We start from the raw sequence: 19,106 nt of genomic DNA, 5'->3' as shown, positions 1-19,106 counted from the left end.
AGGTGCAGGCTTCCACAGACCAGGCACGCGGGGCCCCTCTACGCTGGGGGGTGCCATCCTACAGGGCCCCTAAGGCAGCCCCACACCCCCCCATTGAACAGGAAGGCGGGGCCCCTCTACGCTGGGGGGTGCCATCCTACACAGCCCCTAAGGCAGCACCACACCCCCCCATTGGACAGGAAGGCGGGGCCCCTCTACGCTGGGGGGTGCCATCCTACACGGCCCCTAAGGCAGCCCCACACCCCCCCATTGGACAGGAAGGCGGGGCCCGTCTCCGCTGGGGGGTGCCATCCTACACGGCCCCTAAGGCAGCCCCACACCCCCCCATTGGACAGGAAGGCGGGGCCCGTCTCCGCTGGGGGGTGCCATCCTACACGGCCCCTAAGGCAGCCCCACACCCCCCCATTGGACAGGCAGGCGGGGCCCGTCTCCGCTGGGGGGTGCCATCCTACACGGCCCCTAAGGCAGCCCCACACCCCCCCATTGGACAGGCAGGCGGGGCCCATCTCCGCTGGGGGGTGCCATCCTACACGGCCCCTAAGGCAGCCCCTTACCCCACCTGATGCACATCACAGTGCAGCAGCCTCAAGTCTGCCTGTGGCCTCCATTTTCCGTCGTGTCCCGGCTGTGGCCATGTGTGAGTTATTTTATCTACCCCCTGCCCCCTCCCCGACCTCGGTAGTGGGAGACGTCCTTGCGATCGCCTGCACAGCAGCTCTGTCCGGCCGTTTGAACCGCCCTGGTTCCGGTCACATACATGCTCGTTAGCGGCCAGTTCCGACCATCGTTCCCGGCAGACAGGACTTTCCTGGAAGAGTGAGCTGAGCATGTCGCGAGCGGCCCGGGTAATTCCCGGGAAACAGGCATGGCGAGGACCGGGAAGAGGGGGGGCGTAAAGTCCCGGGACTGGATCCCAGCAGGAACAGACTTGCACAAGTGAAGGAAGAGCCACGATTTTGCCAGAACACCAGCTGTCTCTGGTCGTTTAATCGAACGCACTTGATCCGGTTGGGCAGCTTCTCATGTCATGCCTGTCAAAGCGAGGGTAGGGGAGGGCGGCTGCGGCCGCCGGAGACCCCGGCTGCGGATGTCTGCTCGGCCCACGGGCCATCAGAGGGAATGCGGGTCAAGGGACCAGAAGCGAGCAGCACGCTAATTAGCCGGGCCAGGCCGGGTCATCCTGGTGACGCAGATTCCACCTCTGGCCACGGTCCATTCCCGTGCTTATCCAGATTCAGCACACGCCGTGATGCAGACCTTTAATGTACTGCAGGGTATGGCTGTTTGAGCAATGAGTGTTTAATGTGGGCGAGAGGTCAGCTAAAGGCCCTCTGCAGCGGCCATGTAGAGCTAATGAGAGCCAGTAGGGGGCAGTGCTGAGCAATGCCCGGGACATTCCCAGCATGCCAAATGAACTCATTAACAGCGACCAGATAATGGACATCTGAGAGGATCAACACTGAACACAAGTATCTGTAAATGGCACCCGAAAAATCCCCAGAATGCAAAGGGGGCAACAAGAAATGCTTTGTGGAGGGATGGAAGAGGCGTGGTGCTGTGGCCCACACATGGGCAAGGGACGGCACTCCGGTCAACAGGGAGCCCAAGAACAGCCGCAGGCTTTTAAAGACAAACAAACGGGGCTGCAGAGGCCCCCAGAATACGAAGTGACAGGGCGAGCCTGGGCTTACACGCCGGGGGAGGGGGGCACGGCAGGCCCAGACGGGCCCCTCACATGGGGGCCCCCTGTCTCAGCTTCACTGGAAGCGAGGAGAGATCGATATCGGCAGAGATTAGTAGTTTCGGTGTCATTTGCCTGCGTAACCCTCTGCAGCTGCAGTACATCTGCACGCACCCCCCCCCCCCCCCCCTCCATCATGACGAACCTCTGTTTTGTCACGCAGGTGTTACGAACGGCCACAACCTGCCCGGATACAGCGATGCACTAAAAGCCTTTTGTTACTCAGTGGAACCCCCCCCCCCCCCCCCATTCCGGCTTTGTTTTATTTACATGCATCAGCTTCCCTTTCATTCATCTATATAAAACTGGTAACTGGTGCCACGGTAACCATAGTAACTTCCTGGCCGCATCATTCTAGAGCAGGATCTGGTTCTGTGAGCCGTTACGGCCCGGACCACTCAGTATGGTGCTATGGCAGACAGAGCAGGCTGGCGTGAGGCAATTGTCTCAGCGTATCACTGAGAATATTAAAATCGCACAACGCTGGTAAGTGAAAAGAATGTGTTGGGGGGAGGGGGGGGGGGGGGTTTGCAAGGGGAACCGGAGGAGAGCCAAAATCCATCAGGCGAGAAAAAAACCCATCAGGACATCTGAGATACCAGCATGGATAGCAGCTCCAGACGGGCAGCCGCTAGACGACGTCACACCGTCGCGCGTCAGGGCTGTGGCCTGCCTCGTTAGTGTGCGATTAATCACAGACAAAGGCAGCGGGATGAAATAAACAGCATCATAATGCGGGCTGGACTCAGGCGGAACTGAGAGGAGCCGTCTGCAGACTGTGAGAAACGCTCAGGGGCCAGAATGTAGACAGAGACTCTCCAGGACCAAACAGTCATTAACAGGCCAGCGTTCGGAATCGCTACAAGACAGAAACAGCTAAGGAATCACACTTATGTCCAGACAGAAACGGAAAAGCGTCTCCGTGGAGATCTGAGCGTCGGAAGTGCAAGCGTGAGGGAGAGGGAGCAGGGAACCCTGAGGACCAGAGAAACAGATTCCAGTTTCCATCCATCCATCCATCCCAAGGGCGTAACTTTGGCTGGAACATTGGGGGGGGGGGGGGGGGGGGGGGTTGTTGAGGTCTCCACCCATTACGGGGGAAACATGATTATTGGGGGGGGTTGTATTAGCTGGTTTTGATTTATTGGGGGGGCTACAACCTCGTAATTTACGCCCATGATCCATCCATCCATCCAGAGCATGTGTAGCGGACAGCATTTGACAGGAATCCCCTGTAGCCTCATCATTCCACACTCACACCCGGGAACAAGCTATTCATGCAAAGCCCTCACAACCATCCCTGCATCATCACCGCTAACCTCGGGGGGCTGCCACTTCCGGGACATTCCCGCAACGTTTACAGAACATTTCCATGAGGTAATGAATGCCATCTAAACGCTTCAGAAAAGGACTGGTGGTGTTCAAGTGCTCATATGACGCTTTTGCACTGCCACCACAAACCGAGCTGTACCCATGTGACACAACCCTGCTAGTAAAAGCGTGAGCAAACCAAGGTGGCTGCGCTGGAAAATTTCCAGCCTCCTACTTAAAAAAGTGCTATAAAACACCAAACAGAATACATTTGTAATGTAAATTTATAAAAGGGAATGCTAATTCGTCTAATGCCTGATGCTAACATAACAATGATTCCCATAGCCATGCTAGTGGAAATTAGCAGACCGTAAAAACAAAAAAAGGAATTCCCTCCCACTTTGCCGAATCCGAAGGTGTTTTCGAGCAGCGAGAACATCTTTATTGTCAATTATATAATGCTAAATACAAACTACAAGCTCCTCAACAGATCTCTTGTGAAAGACACAAGGGTTGGATTAAACGCTTGTTGCCAGTGAAAGGAGCCTTGCGTGTCTGAAGCCTGCCAACTCGCTTAGCGCTAATGCCAGCGGTCATGGGTGTGTTTCACTCGGGGCCGCCTTGACAGGTGTGTAACACAGAACAGGTTAGTGCTCACATCGTAGCCATTATACACAGGACATCAATCCTCAGCAGGGTGGCCCAACTGGGCCCGGCGCTGCCCCAGGGCACAGCAGCAGAACTCTGAGCAGTTCTGTAGCTGCAGAAGTATCTGTACATAAGAGGCCTGGGCTAACGCTATCGAGCAGAACAGACAGTGTGTGTCTGTGAAGCAGAGTGCTAAGCTAACTCTATTGAGCAGTACAGACACAGTAAGCCTGTGAAGCATAGCCCTAAGCTATTGGGCAGAACAGACACAGTATACCTGTGAAGCATAACCCTAAGCTATTGAGCAGAACAGACACAGTATACCTGTGAAGCATAACCCTAAGCTATTGAGCAGAACAGACACAGTATACCTGTGAAGCATAGCCCTAAGCTATTGAGCAGAACAGACACAGTATACCTGTGAAGCAGAGTGCTAAGCTATTGAGCAGTACAGACACAGTATGCCTGTGAAGCAGAGTGCTAAGCTAACACTGTCAAGCAGTACAGACTCGATGATGCACGTCAGAACCCCGAGCATAACACCCTCCATGACTGCCTTTGTTTACTGCCTTTAAATTCATTTTGGCAAGTTTATCAAAATCGATAATACTCTGACCTCGAACAATAAAACAGAAAAAATCCATAAGTTAGTGAGAAGAAACCATAAATACGTGAACAGGAAAAGAATAGAAGCAAAGCTGACATTTCGGTGTGAAATAACATTTTTATCAGCTAGATACAACGTTGAAATTTCATTGCGCTATTTTTCATTTCTATGGCATTTTAACACCAACCAATGATTTGCAGTGGGGGATTTCTGAGGGGGGGGGTATATTTTCTGCTTTTTGTGGAGTGTGACAAGTGAGGAGAATCCTGGCCAGCATTATTAATGCGGGAGAGAGGCACGAGCGCGCAGGGCTGCGATGCACAGGCCCCCAAAGTGAGAGCTGCAGGGCTGCGATGCACAGGCCCCCAAAGTGAGAGCTGCAGGGCTGCAATGCACAGGCCGCCAAAGTGAGAGCTGCGATGCACAGGCCCCCAAAGTGAGAGCTGCAGGGCTGCAATGCACAGGCCCCCAAAGTGAGAGCTGCAGGGCTGCGATGCACAGGCCCCCAAAGTGAGAGCTGCGATGCACAGGCCCCCAAAGTGAGAGCTGCGATGCACAGGCCCCCAAAGTGAGAGCTGCAGGGCTGCAATGCACAGGCCGCCAAAGTGAGAGCTGCAGGGCTGCGATGCACAGGCCCCGAAAGTGAGAGCTGCAGGGCTACGATGCACAGGCCGCCAAAGTGAGAGCTGCAGGCCTGCGATGCACAGGCCCCCCGCTTGCATCTGCACCGAGACCCACCAAGCTGCTGCCCTCGGCTGACTGGGCTTCCGGGAGCCATTAGAAGCGGCCTGCGGCTCCATTAGACGCAGTTTAGCCACAGGGGCATCTTAGCATGCATTAGCTCCTTGCAGTTTCCGTCGCAGTTATTATGCACTTTTCCCGCTCATTAAGCTCTTATCGGTTAAAGCGGCTGCTCTCATGCCTACATTAACAACAACAAAAAAAACATTCTTAGACAATCTGACTGGTTTCTACACCATCAGGGCTTCACCCAGGCCATGCAAACAGAAACAGCAGCGATGGGTTTTATTTAATTACCCCCCCCATGCACTTGCATTTTACTAGCTAGTTAACTCAGATCACAGTTAGCTCATCTAGCTGACAAAACCACCACAGCTCACTAGGCCTGGTAAGAACAGTCATTTGCAGTGAGCGATGTGGTTTCCATTGCGGGGGGGACACCGCGGGGGGGACACCAACCCGAAAAGGCAGCCTGAAGCCTCCCTAACAGCAGACAGTCTGAGGGTTTCCACAGAAACGCTTGTATAAGTGGAGAGCTCCAGATCCGTGTTTCAGAGCCTTTTGCGGTACCTGAACGGAAGGTTCTGCCACCCTCACTGTCACCCATCCCCTGCTCGTTTTTAGGAAGTGTCAGTTCTGCGCGAGACGCCACGTGAGAAAATCGTGCCACAGCTTTTCTGCAGCTGTCAACACTGCAGCTCATGCTGGAGCACCTCTGGAGACCCCAGCAGGACACGTGACAGGGTGGGGGGGGGGGGGGGGTACTCGCCAGACAGGGCTAAGCTCTGATCAAACAAACGCCAGTAGCAGCCAAACAACTGAACGGAGACGTGGGGGGATGGGCGAAGGCTGCCCCCACTTACCGTATAGGAAGCTCAGGCGGGGGGTGACGTCGTCTTCTGTCGCCACACAGACCAGGGCGACCGCCAAAAACACAGCGACCAGCAGGGGGAGCTCACCCATGCTCACTGTCCACTAGTGGCCATGTGTAAGACGTGGGTCCTTAATGGAAGCCTTTGGGTGTCTCTGACGTGCCTGTGGTTGTCCCCCTTCCTCCTCTTCCTCTGAGCGGGCAGCTACCTGGGCATTGGAGCCCTGGGTATTGCCGGGAATGAGGAAAAGGCCCAGCAGATCTGTCCGTCTCTGGCTCTCACGGCGGCAAGACAGCTCCTGGGATGGTCAGTCTCTGTTCATGCACGACCTTCAGCGGTGCTTTGAATCTGCAGGGGGAAAGGACAGGGCTTACAGGACAGGGCTTACAGGACAGGGCTTACAGGACAGGGCTACTTACAAGCAGATGCAGCACAGCATCCAGCATCTCAGGGCAGTTTGAAGCTTATAAAGGCTTATAAAGGCTTATAAAGGCTTATAAAGGCTGTTGTGCCCTGGGCTTTTCTCACCAGCGTACCTGTGCGTTAGCCGCACACGTCTTCGCTAAAAACGCCCAACTTTATCCGACTCAGCCGAGGGAATAAATATTCATCTCCAGAGCCAACTGACCAGAAGGGAGCGACCTCTGAAGAAGGGCACCTAATCGCATCTGACAGCTGGGAAGGACGACTCCCAGCCCAAACATGGGATTCTGCTGCAGTGGTTATAAATCTGTCCTAAGTTACACTTTCACCACTCGGAGATACTTTACTCAGAATGCAACAGAATCTGCTCGATACTATGCTGTAAACAGGAAATGGTGGTAAACTTTGATAAAAAAAATGAAATAAATGAAACATAGTTTAAATGCCCACAAAGCTGGACTGAATAAATGGCTGTAGAATTTAAATGCAACCCGATACAGACAGACAATGTGCTTTTGTCTATAACCATGACCCAGGTGAATCAATCCTCAAGACGTGAGGGAAGCGATGGACCAGCATCGTTTGGAAAAAAAGACGACAGTAGGGAGGAGGGGCTCTCAGATTCTGTCTTTTGTCAAACTGTCGTCTGGGGTTAATGCAGGCGAGTCGTTTAGCCTTAGGTTGTGGTTTTCGTTCTGAGATAACTGAACAAACAGGGGAACAACAGCACGGGTTTATCACACATTGGTGGGGCCAGATTTCAGGTAGGGTGGCGATAGCCAGCTGATGAAGTGTGTGCCTGTGTGACTGTGTGTACCTGTGTGACTGTGTGTGACTGTGTGCCTGTGTGTGACTGTGTTCATACATTGTTAGGGTGTGTGCATGTATACATTTTCCTAAAGTGTCGCCACAGGCACGGCAAACCCTTCACAGACTCCCCCGCTTAAATAAAACGTCTTTTGTTTTAAAGCCAGGCTGTGGTGCAGCCGGAGTCGCAGACTGTGACCCAGGGGGAGCCGAAACCGGTTCATCGAACCCTCTGCCACCGGGTCCGCTTACGAACCAGAACACGGTTCATGAGCCGCTTTGAACGCAGAGCCAGGAATTAAAGTGCCGCTAATTCTGTAAATCAAAGCGCTTTCAATAAGCCTGCTTTTAATTACGGCGGCAGGATCTACCCACTGGAGGCCGTCTCGGTGATCAGAGCGCGGCGTGGACACGGTTTACATTCGCAGTGAAGCGCTACGCAGCCAAAGCGGCTGGATGAGACTCGAGTGACCAGAGGAAGAGCTGTAATTAAACACAACAAGACTTCATCAGCAGCAATGTCCCAGCACAGCAGATTTCAGTGCTTTTCGACCGAATCCAATCCAAGCTGGAATGTGTGTGCATGTGTGTGTGTATGTGTGGGTGGGGGGGGGTTATGTATCTATTGTGGGGACCAAATGTCCCTACAATGTAATAAAAAACCTGTTATTTTGACATTGTGGGGACCATTTCTTCAGGAAATTCAATTTTATAAGAATCCTGCGATAAAAAAACTAAAAATGCCAAAATACTTGCATTTTGGTTCGTTACTTCTGGTTAGGGCTGGGTAGGGGTTAAGGTTGTCATTGTTGGGATTAGGGTTTTGCCCATAGAAATGAGTGGATGGTCCCCACAAAGATATGAGTACAGGTGTGTGTGTGTGTGTGTGTGTGTGTGTGTGTGTGCGCGCGTGTGTTTGCAAAGGAGGTTGGGTAAATCTAAAAAACCTGATCAGTATTTACCCTGGGTGTCCACAACATACAATACTACACATATTCTATTATTAGCGCACCAAGACTCATGTAAAAAAAATAAAACACTGAAACCAAAGAAATATTCGTATTTTCAACAAGCTTCACGCAGTTTCTACAGTGCTTATAAGGATTACCATCAGTCCTGATGAGCCGGACTTGGGCCTTTTCTTCACTGTCATAAAGCCTGATGACTCGCAGACTCCGATTCATCCACCGACAGTCGTACCTTGACAAATTGTAATGAGTCGCCTTTTGGGGCGGGGCTTTCTGTAACATGATAGATTCCCTAATTTGATGCGTCTTTACAGCATGCAAAAGTGGGTACAATTACTATACCGTCAGTCATGTACGAGTGAGTACAAGGGGATCAGTTTCCTAGCGTGGTTTTCAAGCCAACATCAAAGGGTAACCATGGCTTTTTCTGGGTCTTTTCACCTGGCTGTCAGACCCCAGCCGCCCCATCATCCCCAAGTCCGCAAGGACATAAAGCGTATATAACGTGATGCCGCTGCCGCATCATCCTGAAATCGGGCCCCCGGTGAGGAGGGAGAGGTGATCTCAGCCCAGCCGCATTGTTCAGCAAAAAGCTCCTGCAGGAGGTGCTGATATATAGTCGGGGCTGTGATCTTTAAAAGAAAGAGAAAAAGCAGCAGCCGCTATCGGTCTTGTGGGCCGGACGGCCCCAGTGCAAACACAAAGTGCGTCTGAAGTGAGTGCCACACTGCAGGCAAGGCAATGAGAGCATCAAGGGCCCTGCCAAAGGCCGTAAAGAAAAAAGCCTCAATGGGACCAAAACAAACACCGCTGTCCCGCTGGCCGGAAGGGGGGGGCCACACTGCCAACACTGCCATAACCTCCCCTCCCCAGAATTTATCCGTTTCTGTGAAGTTCGGCACAAGTGCAAACAGTAACACCAAAACAATCCGTGTCCCATAAATTCCCAGAAAAGTTATAAAAATAACATTCTGAATTCTAAAAGTTGCCGGAATTCTGGTGATTAATGGCACGGACCATGACAGGTGTAGGTGTCCTGATTTGATGCAGTAAAAATATCCAGTTGTTGAACGGGGCAAGCAGAGAACTGCGAACTAGGTAGGTCACTGCGAGAAACTGTCTACTAAACAATTAAAATAAATAACTGAATACACGAAAAGAATGTGGGGAAGTAATGGAACTAAAAGGCAGCCACTAAAATATGGAACATAAAGCAATTTAAAGCATGAAATTTGGTTCTAGGTGCCTGCTGTCTGCTCCATTAAAGGTACAGCAACCATTTAGATCACACGAGGTCGTCTGGAGGACATAGAGGTAAACGGCCAATCAGCAGGCGGCACAGTGGCTGAGGGGCTGTTTCAGTTCCAGGACGACCTCATATCTAAGGGCCAGCTCTAGTACAGAAGTATTCAGCGACGTTTCACATGCTGTTAGTTTGGCAGTTATAAAATACAGCTAAGCAAGTGCAATACTAAACAGCCGCACACAGAAATTAATGATGCAAAGTCTGACAAGGGGATAACTGCTTTGTTATTGCTCCATTCAGTCACTGGAGCCGGAGACTGGGCCACATACTGTACAGTGCAGTGTTATCACACAGTTAAATACCAGGAAATAAGGTGCAGGTCGAGAGAGCTTTCCAAGAAAAGCAGCCACCTTCCTCCTGCCTCGTTGAGCACAAACTGCAGGGCCTAGGCGATCGCCCACTCACACACATCTAATAAGTCTCCCGATTTAAATATCTTACGGTATTATATAACCTGGAAAGTCTGATTTAACATCCATATGCTTCGTGTGAATTTACGTACGCAGCTGGGAGATCCCACTGGAAAACAGCACTGGAAAATGCAATCACAGACACTGGGTTCAGCAAATACTGTATATAGCTGGACTGCCTCTGAGCTGCAGCGCACTGTCAGCTTTACGTGGAAACTGGGAAGCAAGTGCAAGTGAAAAGACACGTTCATATTCCCTGTCGAAGGTGCCAACAGTCTGGGCGGCTTCCTGTCCGGCGACGGAAGCGAGTGGCCTTCTGTTGGCTGGACACCCCAGAGTCGCTCTGCACCACGGCCCCACCCTCTGAACGCTCTCCCCCCAAGCCTTAGGTCCGACTGTTTAGCAGAACCTCCCGGAGAAGCCTTGAGACCCAGGAAGTTGCTTTACTGAGATCCAGATGCTTGGTCCCGGTCTTACGTCACCCAGCAGCGCAGTTTCACAGCCTGTGAATGCCACGGTTCTCCTCCTCAGTGGGAACTTCATGTGCGTGATGCAAACCACTCTCCCTCTGCCCCCAGCACATTCCTGCTCCTCAAAGAAGCACCCGTCCTGTCCCAGCAGCATGTGGACCTGCGTCACAGATCCATTCCTCACTCCCACAGCTCTCACTCGCACAAACTGCTTATGTTTTTTTTTTAACTGGAACATTGTACCTCCACGTCTTGGGGACTCAGGAACTGGACGTCCCATTCTGAGAAGCCTATCCTCCAATCATCCCTCTGAAAATTTCAGACTGTAGTAATAAGCCTCAAATGTTATGGAAGAAGTCTTCCATAGAAGGATCTGCTAACAAGGAGAAACACCAGTTTTCTGGACCACTGAGGTCATTCTTGCCGTGGATTCAAACATCTTCTTGCCTCTATTTATCCAGTACAAGGTCACAGGGGGCCTGGAGACCCCACCAGGGGAGCACAGGGTGCGTGCACACACACACACATGCGCACACACGCACGCACATGCGCACACACACACACCATGTGTAACTTATAGATACCAGTTCGCCTAACTATATCTTTGGCCTGTCAGAAAAAACCAGAAGGAAACTCATACATGAGGAGAACATCCACACACACACACACACACACACACACACACACACACAGATAAGCGGTAGGATGCAAACCCCACACCATGGAGGTACAAGGCAACAATGCTACCTAATGAGGCACCATACCACCACCATAAAAGTTCTGAAACATTTTAAGGATAACTTTGAGTCATTTGGACTAACTCTCAGTTTCTCTCCAACACTGGAAGACACATTTACATTTAACCCATAATGTCTAAAGTTCACAGTTATTGTCTTTGCACCTACATCTCCTGGACTCTCATGTCTTCCATTTTAGCTATCAGGAGGCACAGATGTTGCTCAGTGACACTCAACTGAATGCCCAAGTCCCAAGGAAGGATCTATTCACAAGATCACACTGTAATTGGTCTTCAAGCTGCAACAGCAGCTGCTTATGTCCAGGTAAGTAGTTATGTTTATCCGTTTGGAAACATTTGGATGGATGTTGAGCTCATGATTGACAAGGCTGAATCAAATCGCAGATATTTTCTACTCCGCGAATTATTGGATGGGCATAAAAGCACAAAAAAAAAACGAATAAAAATTAAGATATCACTTTCCTGATAAGGAACTGAAAAGAAAAACGACTGACTTGGTAAAAGGTCTGATGAAAATTTTATGCATCATATCTCATTTATATGCAGCAAGCGAAAGGAGAGACAGAACGCAGGAGAAACACAGTTATTCCTAATGGGATCCGCTTCGTTATGTCATTAAGAGCCAGGAGGTGTGCTTGCGTACTTAGATGATGACTCACGACTCCGAGGGGAAGCCGTCTGTGAAGATGAAGCAGCAGAAGAAGTGTTATGGTCATGAAGGCCCCTCAAGGACATTGGGGGGCGGCTTAGAAGGATCAGCTGACTTTTCTGTTTCATTCCACAGGTCTCACGAAGACCTACAGCCTAAAACGACTAACAGGCAATGATGGCAACTGTTTGTATGCATCCATTGTTAGATGTTCCTTATACTTTGGTTTTTCTTCCAGGCGATGATGGGGAATCTCATAAAAATCTCCTTTGTGGCGATTATGGCCTAGACCCAACCAGAGTTCCTGTCAGAAGACGGGATACAACTCATATGATGGCCAGAGGCATCAATGGTCACCTGGAAATGCCACATGGACAGAGAAGAATCACTGAACTCCAATAAAGAACCCTTTTGGTTAGAGTCTAATACCCAGCACAGTAGACTAATGTCATGAAGGCACGGGCCATCTGAGTTGGAGGCCATCTTGGTACATTTTGCCACCGACTGGGCAAAATCGGGGGGGGCCCTCATTAGACCAGGCCATTCAGAATTTTCCCAAACTTCCCAACGGGAGTCTGCACCTGATACATGGTGGACACCGTGCTGGCTGGTTGCTTTTCTTCAATCTCTTGGTTCCTGTACAGTCCAAAAAGATGCTGAAAGCCAAGCTTGGAACAGGAGGCACTGCGGTCAGTCAAAGGTTTCACGGGGAGCTGTGCTAAAAGCCATCTCAGTGATAACAGGGGATCCCTTTAAAAAGTCACGATGAACATGACCAAACCCATGGAAGGCGTTCAGATGTTGTAGGTGCTGCATGCAATACGTCCACACACACCGGTATCAGGACCACAGAGCCATCCATTAACCACTCTGACTTTCCCATTGAAGCCATGCTTATGTTTTTGATTTGACTGACGAATAGCATCTCCTAACGCTAAGCAGATTTATGGGAAAATATGAACCAGGCTAGAAAAATCATCTATAAATAAAACTCTTCATTTTTCTAAGTGACCCGAAGAAGTACTGGGATATATTTTCTGTCAAGACATTTCAAAGATTAATTTGAAAAGGGGCATCAATATGCACATCCAACTTATGCCCCCCCCCCCCTCCCCTCAAGGCCTTTAACGTCCTCTTTTCTGCTGTCACAAAATATTACCCTCAGGGAACATATCCAGGGAATTCATGCTCTGGGCTGGTCAGGAATGGACAGTTTTAGAATTTGCAGGCAGTATTTGGTGTGTTGGGAATGGACAGTTTTAGCATTAGTGGTACTAAGTAATGATTCTGCGCAGCATATAATATCTGCACCCATAGTTCTACTGGGCAGCAGAGTGCAGTTAAAGGCAAAGCTGATGCTAGCCTGGTCACTACAGCAAGGCCAGTAAGACCCTTAATTTATTTAAAGTATAACTAGAAAAAAAACACAACACCCAACACTATAATATATTGATGATTAATCGAGAGTTAAGGATGTACGATTTTATGGAAGGCTGTGAGAATGTTTTTCATAATACTGTGAAAGCCAAAGCAGGTATTATGAGCCATAACACACACACATGCAAACGCACACACACAGATAAATACATTTACATGCAAAATGTAAATCAAATTAAACATCCTTGAGCTATTTTCTTGGTCTTCTGAAGATCAGACATTCATCTTCATCTTGCTCGATCTCACCGTTTCCCAATCTGCTCTATCTAGCAGAGGGTGGTGAAGAGCCTGAAGCCTCTGAAGTCAGAGGTCTCCTGGGGGGGGATGCCTGTCCATCGCAGGGAACACACTAAGGCCAATTTATAGACACTAAAAGAGACACCTTACCCTATCTGCATGTTTTTGGACAGCTGGAGCAAACTGAAGGACCTGGAAGAGCCTGGCACTGACACGGGGGGGAGGGGGACACTGACACGGCGCCCACGCACTGCACCTGGGCTCCTCTTGAGACATGACAGCTCAGCAGAAGGCAAAGCGTGTGCATTTACATGTTCATGTGAGCCTTGGCAGAAAAGCAGAGCCAGATGTTTTCCCCGTACTGCAAATGAAAATGCTTATTTTCTTTCCTGGAAACGGTATATAGTGAGCCCATCTACTGTGTGCTGAACTTAATGTCACCTGTTCTCCCTCATTCAGTGTAAAATGTCCCATCATGTCCACCCTCTACATAATTTTGAAAAGATTTGCATATCTGTGTGTTTTTTATACTGAAAAAAAAGTAGACAAACAAGTAGTGAACAAACGTGATTCAGCAGAAGATGCTCCATAGACAGGACTCCGGCTGTGCCTGTCTGGTTGCCGATTGCTCACAGACCGTCTGCAGATCACCCCCAGATCGCTCACAGATCTCTATCAGATTGTCCGCAGACCGGCCACAGACCGCCCAAAGAGCTCCCTAAACCACCTGCAAAACAGTCCACAGACTGTCCGCAGACCAACCCACAGACCACGTCAAAGATTGCCCCACAGACCGCCAGCAGACTGCCCAAGGATCGCCCAGGTTGGCCCGCAGACCGGCCCACAGAGCAGCCCATAGACTGGCCCACAGACCGGCCCACAGACCGCCCACAGCATATCACTCAGCCCTCTCTCCATACAGGAAACATGCGCTCATCATTACGTCAAAGGCAGGAAATGTCGTCGTACAGGTTTGCCACATGCAATGCCGGGATAAGTATATACATCTTTCAACACTCTAGGTGTAAACAAAGTGTCATTCCTTCTGTTCTTACTCATACCAATGAGTACAACAAAGGAAACAGCATCTGTAATTATCCATTACGAATACAGACACTCTGGCAGAAGCAGCATAACATATGATTAGCAGATTTTATATGAAACCTTATCAGCTACAAATGATAGTTGATTACTGTGTTCCATCTGGCTCCAACACAGAATCCCTTTTATTAGTGACGCCAACCAGCTGTCATAAAGTGCATCGGCTAGGGGCTCAAGGCTTGATTTCCGCTCTTCTTTCCCAGAATTCCACACTAATGAAACCCAGAACCTTGCTGATACATACCAAGTACAAAGTTTCTGAAACTGCTGTGACTCCAAGGCTGCCTCATCACTAGTGATTTCTCCCCCTCCTCCCTTCCAGTAAATGGGAGGAAGTAATATCGACCATGACATCAGCATACTGGGGGATGTTTTTGTAGCGATTCATTGATGTAAAGACAACAGGGTGTACAGGGAGAAGCCAAAGGCCACTTAGATGAAACTCCTTAGGGTTAGCAGATTGCATTTATAAAACTGACTCACTATGACTAAACGACATACCTGATAAAGAGTCACCTCACAGAGTACATATGGACATGCTAAATGCTTCAGTTACAGTATATTGGGCAACAGTGTGCTGACAACGTGTCTCTGAGCATAGCAGTTTCTGTTGTCAGTAATTCCTGAAGGCCCTAAATAAAGATTTGGGCAATCATTTGATAAGGACAGTCACAAGGGTTAGACCACAATATCATGTGCTGGGGGACCACAGGTCTGATCCTTAGTCAACCATCTACATCTATTCTCACCTGATCTTACTCCCCCAGCTTTCTTGCCCGTTTATATATGCTTCATCCATTTTTCAGTCTACTTAATGTTGTGGTCTTCGCCTGTCTGGAAACTAAAAGAAAAGGTTCTAGGAACTTCCATAACAAATGTAACACAGTGTAGAATGCTGCAGACTATCTCTGTCATCACGTCCTGCAGGTTGAATTCACCTCGGCTTTTATGATGCTGGCTTGTGAGGGTCTTATTACAGAAGCGTAGACCATCGGCAGCACACCCCCACTCCCAAATTTCATTAGTGGTATTTCACTGGAAATTCACCATCTTTTCCACCACAGACATGCTGAGACCTTATTTGTAAAATTACCACTATCATCCCACTGAGATCTTTATCGCAAATGCAATACAACTCAAGACAAATCCAATATGGGGCATAAATTCACATGACTAACATGCAAAGCACTAGAGTACAGATTCACCGTATCAAAATGGCAATTAATTTATCACAGTTGTGTGTTAAGGCCAAAAAGAAACCAGCAGCATTTTATTATTTTCTATCGACTTGTAAGTCAACGTTTCGGTGTCCCTGCTATGCTGGGAGCATAGATTATCTAGAACGTAACAGTAAGGACACCTTTACAGGGAAATATGAACGGAGGGCTTTCAGCAATAGAAGAGAGACCGCAGACACATTTTCCTCTACTCAAACTAAAATAAAATTTCTCTTTCTCTTTTAAAGGTTGCCAAATTAAGGTCTTGTTTTTTTCCAAGCAGGTTACATTTTTATGTTATTTGATGTACCTTCAGGAGCATTTTTTTTTAAATCCATAGGCCAGTTGATTCCTGTAGACCTTTCAGGCCAATTTAATGACTCCTTTTATACGGTGTTTGTAAGTTGTTATGCCAAAGACGTAAAGCTCTTACAATCTTGACGGATCCATGTTTTCCTTAAAGGGGTGTGCAGCTAACCAGAATCACACCACATCCTTTACAGAGCAAAGAATTCATCAGCTCAGATGTTACTGTTGCTCTGATCACAATAGTCAGGACACCAGAGAAAAGGGTTCAGGACCCCCAAACAATACGCCCGTTTTTTTAATACTTACCTGTTGGTTTTATGAGAACCTCAACTTTCAATGAATTAGCATCACACTACAATTCTACAGAGTATTATCCTTCCTTTGAAACTGGCCGGGAATATTTTAGTGACTGCATCCTTGTCAGATTAAAACATAATTCTGTAACACTAGATTGTCTTGAAATGCCTGTTTACCAGAGTCTGAATGTATGTAACATCTATAGAGATCTTGACGCTGATTCTGTAGAAGGATAACGTGCCACAAAGAGAATCAGAGGGGTAATTCAGCCAGTACATCATGTACTCTGTCTTCATAATCCTCCTTATTCATTTGTTGCTGAATAACTCAGTAAAACCTACTCATGACGAGATACCGAAAGTGTCCATGAAATGACAGCGCCCTGATCGGTCAGCTGACAGAAACCATTCGAGCCGTTTTGATCTAATGCGTCAAGTGTAGGTAATAAGAAGTAAGCCAGTATCAGATATCAGTACTCAATGTATCCTTATAATGATTACTACAGGCACTCAGGCTTAGTGCACTGCATCGTTGTCTTCAGGGTTTGAATCCCGTCTCCGCTCTGGATTTCGCAGTCTCCTCCAGGCCCAAATGCATGCAGTTTGGCCAAGCAGCATCTGAATTCAGCGACTGTGTGAGTGTGTGTATGTGGGTGCACTGCAATCCACTGCATCCCACTCCAGCTGCGCCCTAGCACTGGGTTAGGCTCCACCTCCCCCATAAACCAGTGGTTGGAATATGGATGCATTACAATTATTAACATCACAAAGAAAAATTTACAAATGAAAAAACATAACTGTGGCATCAACATTCGAAGTTTCCACTGACACATTTGTACCGAAGCCTCGTTGCAAGCCAGCCAAGCTCTGCTTTCTGATATGTGCCAATAAAAATGTAATAACATTCTAAGTGTTTAAATCAGTATAGAACATTACAGTAAATCAAACTTCCCAGCCCTGCCAAGCGTGATGATCTTAGTGTATCAGTTCACAGGCTTCAGGTGCGTTGGGGGAACCCATTGCCACCCGGTTCCGTTCATGGGGGGGGGGGGGGATGCTATACTGCATGTCACTTCATTTCTCTATCACCATCCTTCCACAGAAACCATTTAAAAAGCACTTTCCCCCACTTCCCGTTCCAATAAAACCATCATCACATAACGGTATTTTAATGTTCAGTCATACTGCATAGGTTTTATCTCCCCACTAAAATTCTTAATTAGATCTAATTCTAGTCCAAATGAATCCTCGTTACATGCTCGGGGCTCAGTTTCCTGAAGCTGTACGTTTTATCACAGATTGATCTAGCCGTCTTGCTTTTGCAGCAATTTTCTCGGAGGTGGCAGCTCCGTTAACGAGCAGCCAGGTAGAACCCCCCCAGGACCGGGAGCCTTAGGGACCCTCATTTAGGGGAGGGAAGAGGGGCTAATTTCACAGAGGCTGAGCTCAGATTGCACTTGTTGCTGCAGCGTTACATGCAGGTCTCTCAGCTTGAAGCTTCCCCCCCCCCCCACCCCAGTAATTATGCAGGCATCCTGTTATGAACCTTAGATATCCTTACTGAGCCGAGTAATGGACTGGGCCCCCAGAATAGCTGCCAAGGGACCACTTTACACTCTATCCGGGCAGGAAACACCCAGTGATTACAGAGACAGCCCATAATACTTAGGAACCGGCAGTCACTAAGCTACCCTGGCAAAAAGCAGTCGACCCACTTGACCTCATGTTCATCCCTTTGTCCATGGCTGCATGTGGATCCATGAGGACCTATGAGCACGAGGTTTTTCCATTCGAGATTACTATAGAATATTCCGGAAAATTAAATATTAGAAAGGAATATAGAACTTAAGTCTGAAGACTAATAAGATTGGTACTTATGATCCAAATCTGAATTTTCAGCTGTTGTAACATGATGCTTCAAAAAATAAAAAATAAAATAAAAAACAAAAAGTAAATGAACCAGGAGGCATGCAGCAGACACACTGCATGTGTAAGACATATTCTTCTGTTTTTTTGGCTCTGTTTATCTTGATTTCCTTTCAGATCTGTGTCGGAGTTTCTGGCTTTTCAGACGTCAGAGACCAAAACTACTTTTTTTTCCGAAAAAATTCAGCTTCTTTTTGAGACTCAGCCTTGGTTATCCTCAGCCTGGGCCACAGGTGGAAAAGCTGCACCACTTTGCATTTAAAGTAGGTCAGTAAAACGCAGGACTGTTCAAATAGTTGAACGGGAAATGATCTTTCCATTCCCACATTTTTACAGGCTTTTACTGCAGAGATAATATTGGTCGTCACAGTGTGAGTGAGTTCACCAAACTGACCACGGCTGAATCAGAGTGAGAGGGGAGCGTCCTGGTTGGTGTGACTCAAATGGAGATCTCTCTGTGCTGGGATATGACAGTGACAGCAGTTTCCAAGTAACACCTAATTTAGGGGTCACGCCTTCACATGCCCTGCTTCCATTTCACTGCAGACTTTGGTAGAGTTCAGACAGTCATGTGGAGATGAAGGGGCAAATGAAACAATCAAAAACAAAGAATTCCTTTAACAATAAAATGAAATATTCTGACTCAGAATCTAGATGAAATTTGATTGAAACAAATGTCAGCCTAACTGGAGACGATTTCGCAAAGGGTCACCCATACAAAATAAATAAATACAAGTGATTTTAAGTTTGTTTAGCATTTTAACAAACGACATGACAAAACCTGTGTTTGCTAGCCATCGACTTTCATAAAAGGAGATGAATTTCATACTGATTTTTCTGGGCACTGAGGCTGAGTGACCTCACAGCGTGATG

At 48.3% G+C, this 19,106-nt stretch overlaps 1 protein-coding gene across 5 annotated transcripts in view; it reads right to left on the bottom strand.

Moving 5' to 3' along the window:
* LOC111845729 (semaphorin-4B-like) overlaps positions 1-19,106 on the bottom strand; it is a 69,050-nt gene that overhangs the window by 13,337 nt on the left and 36,607 nt on the right. For all 5 annotated transcript variants that reach the window (XM_023815354.2, XM_023815353.2, XM_023815351.2 and 2 more), the window contains one exon: positions 5,912-6,268. In XM_023815354.2, coding sequence (XP_023671122.1) covers positions 5,912-6,011 — 100 coding nt within the window. In that variant the 5' untranslated portion in view covers positions 6,012-6,268. The remainder of the gene's footprint in view (positions 1-5,911; positions 6,269-19,106) is intronic.

Source organism: Paramormyrops kingsleyae, chromosome 13 (assembly GCF_048594095.1).
Source record: "Paramormyrops kingsleyae isolate MSU_618 chromosome 13, PKINGS_0.4, whole genome shotgun sequence".
NCBI classification, from domain to species: domain Eukaryota; kingdom Metazoa; phylum Chordata; class Actinopteri; order Osteoglossiformes; family Mormyridae; genus Paramormyrops; species Paramormyrops kingsleyae.
The sequence above is the reverse complement of the archived record's forward strand: the minus strand, read 5'-3'. Positions and strand labels throughout refer to the sequence as shown.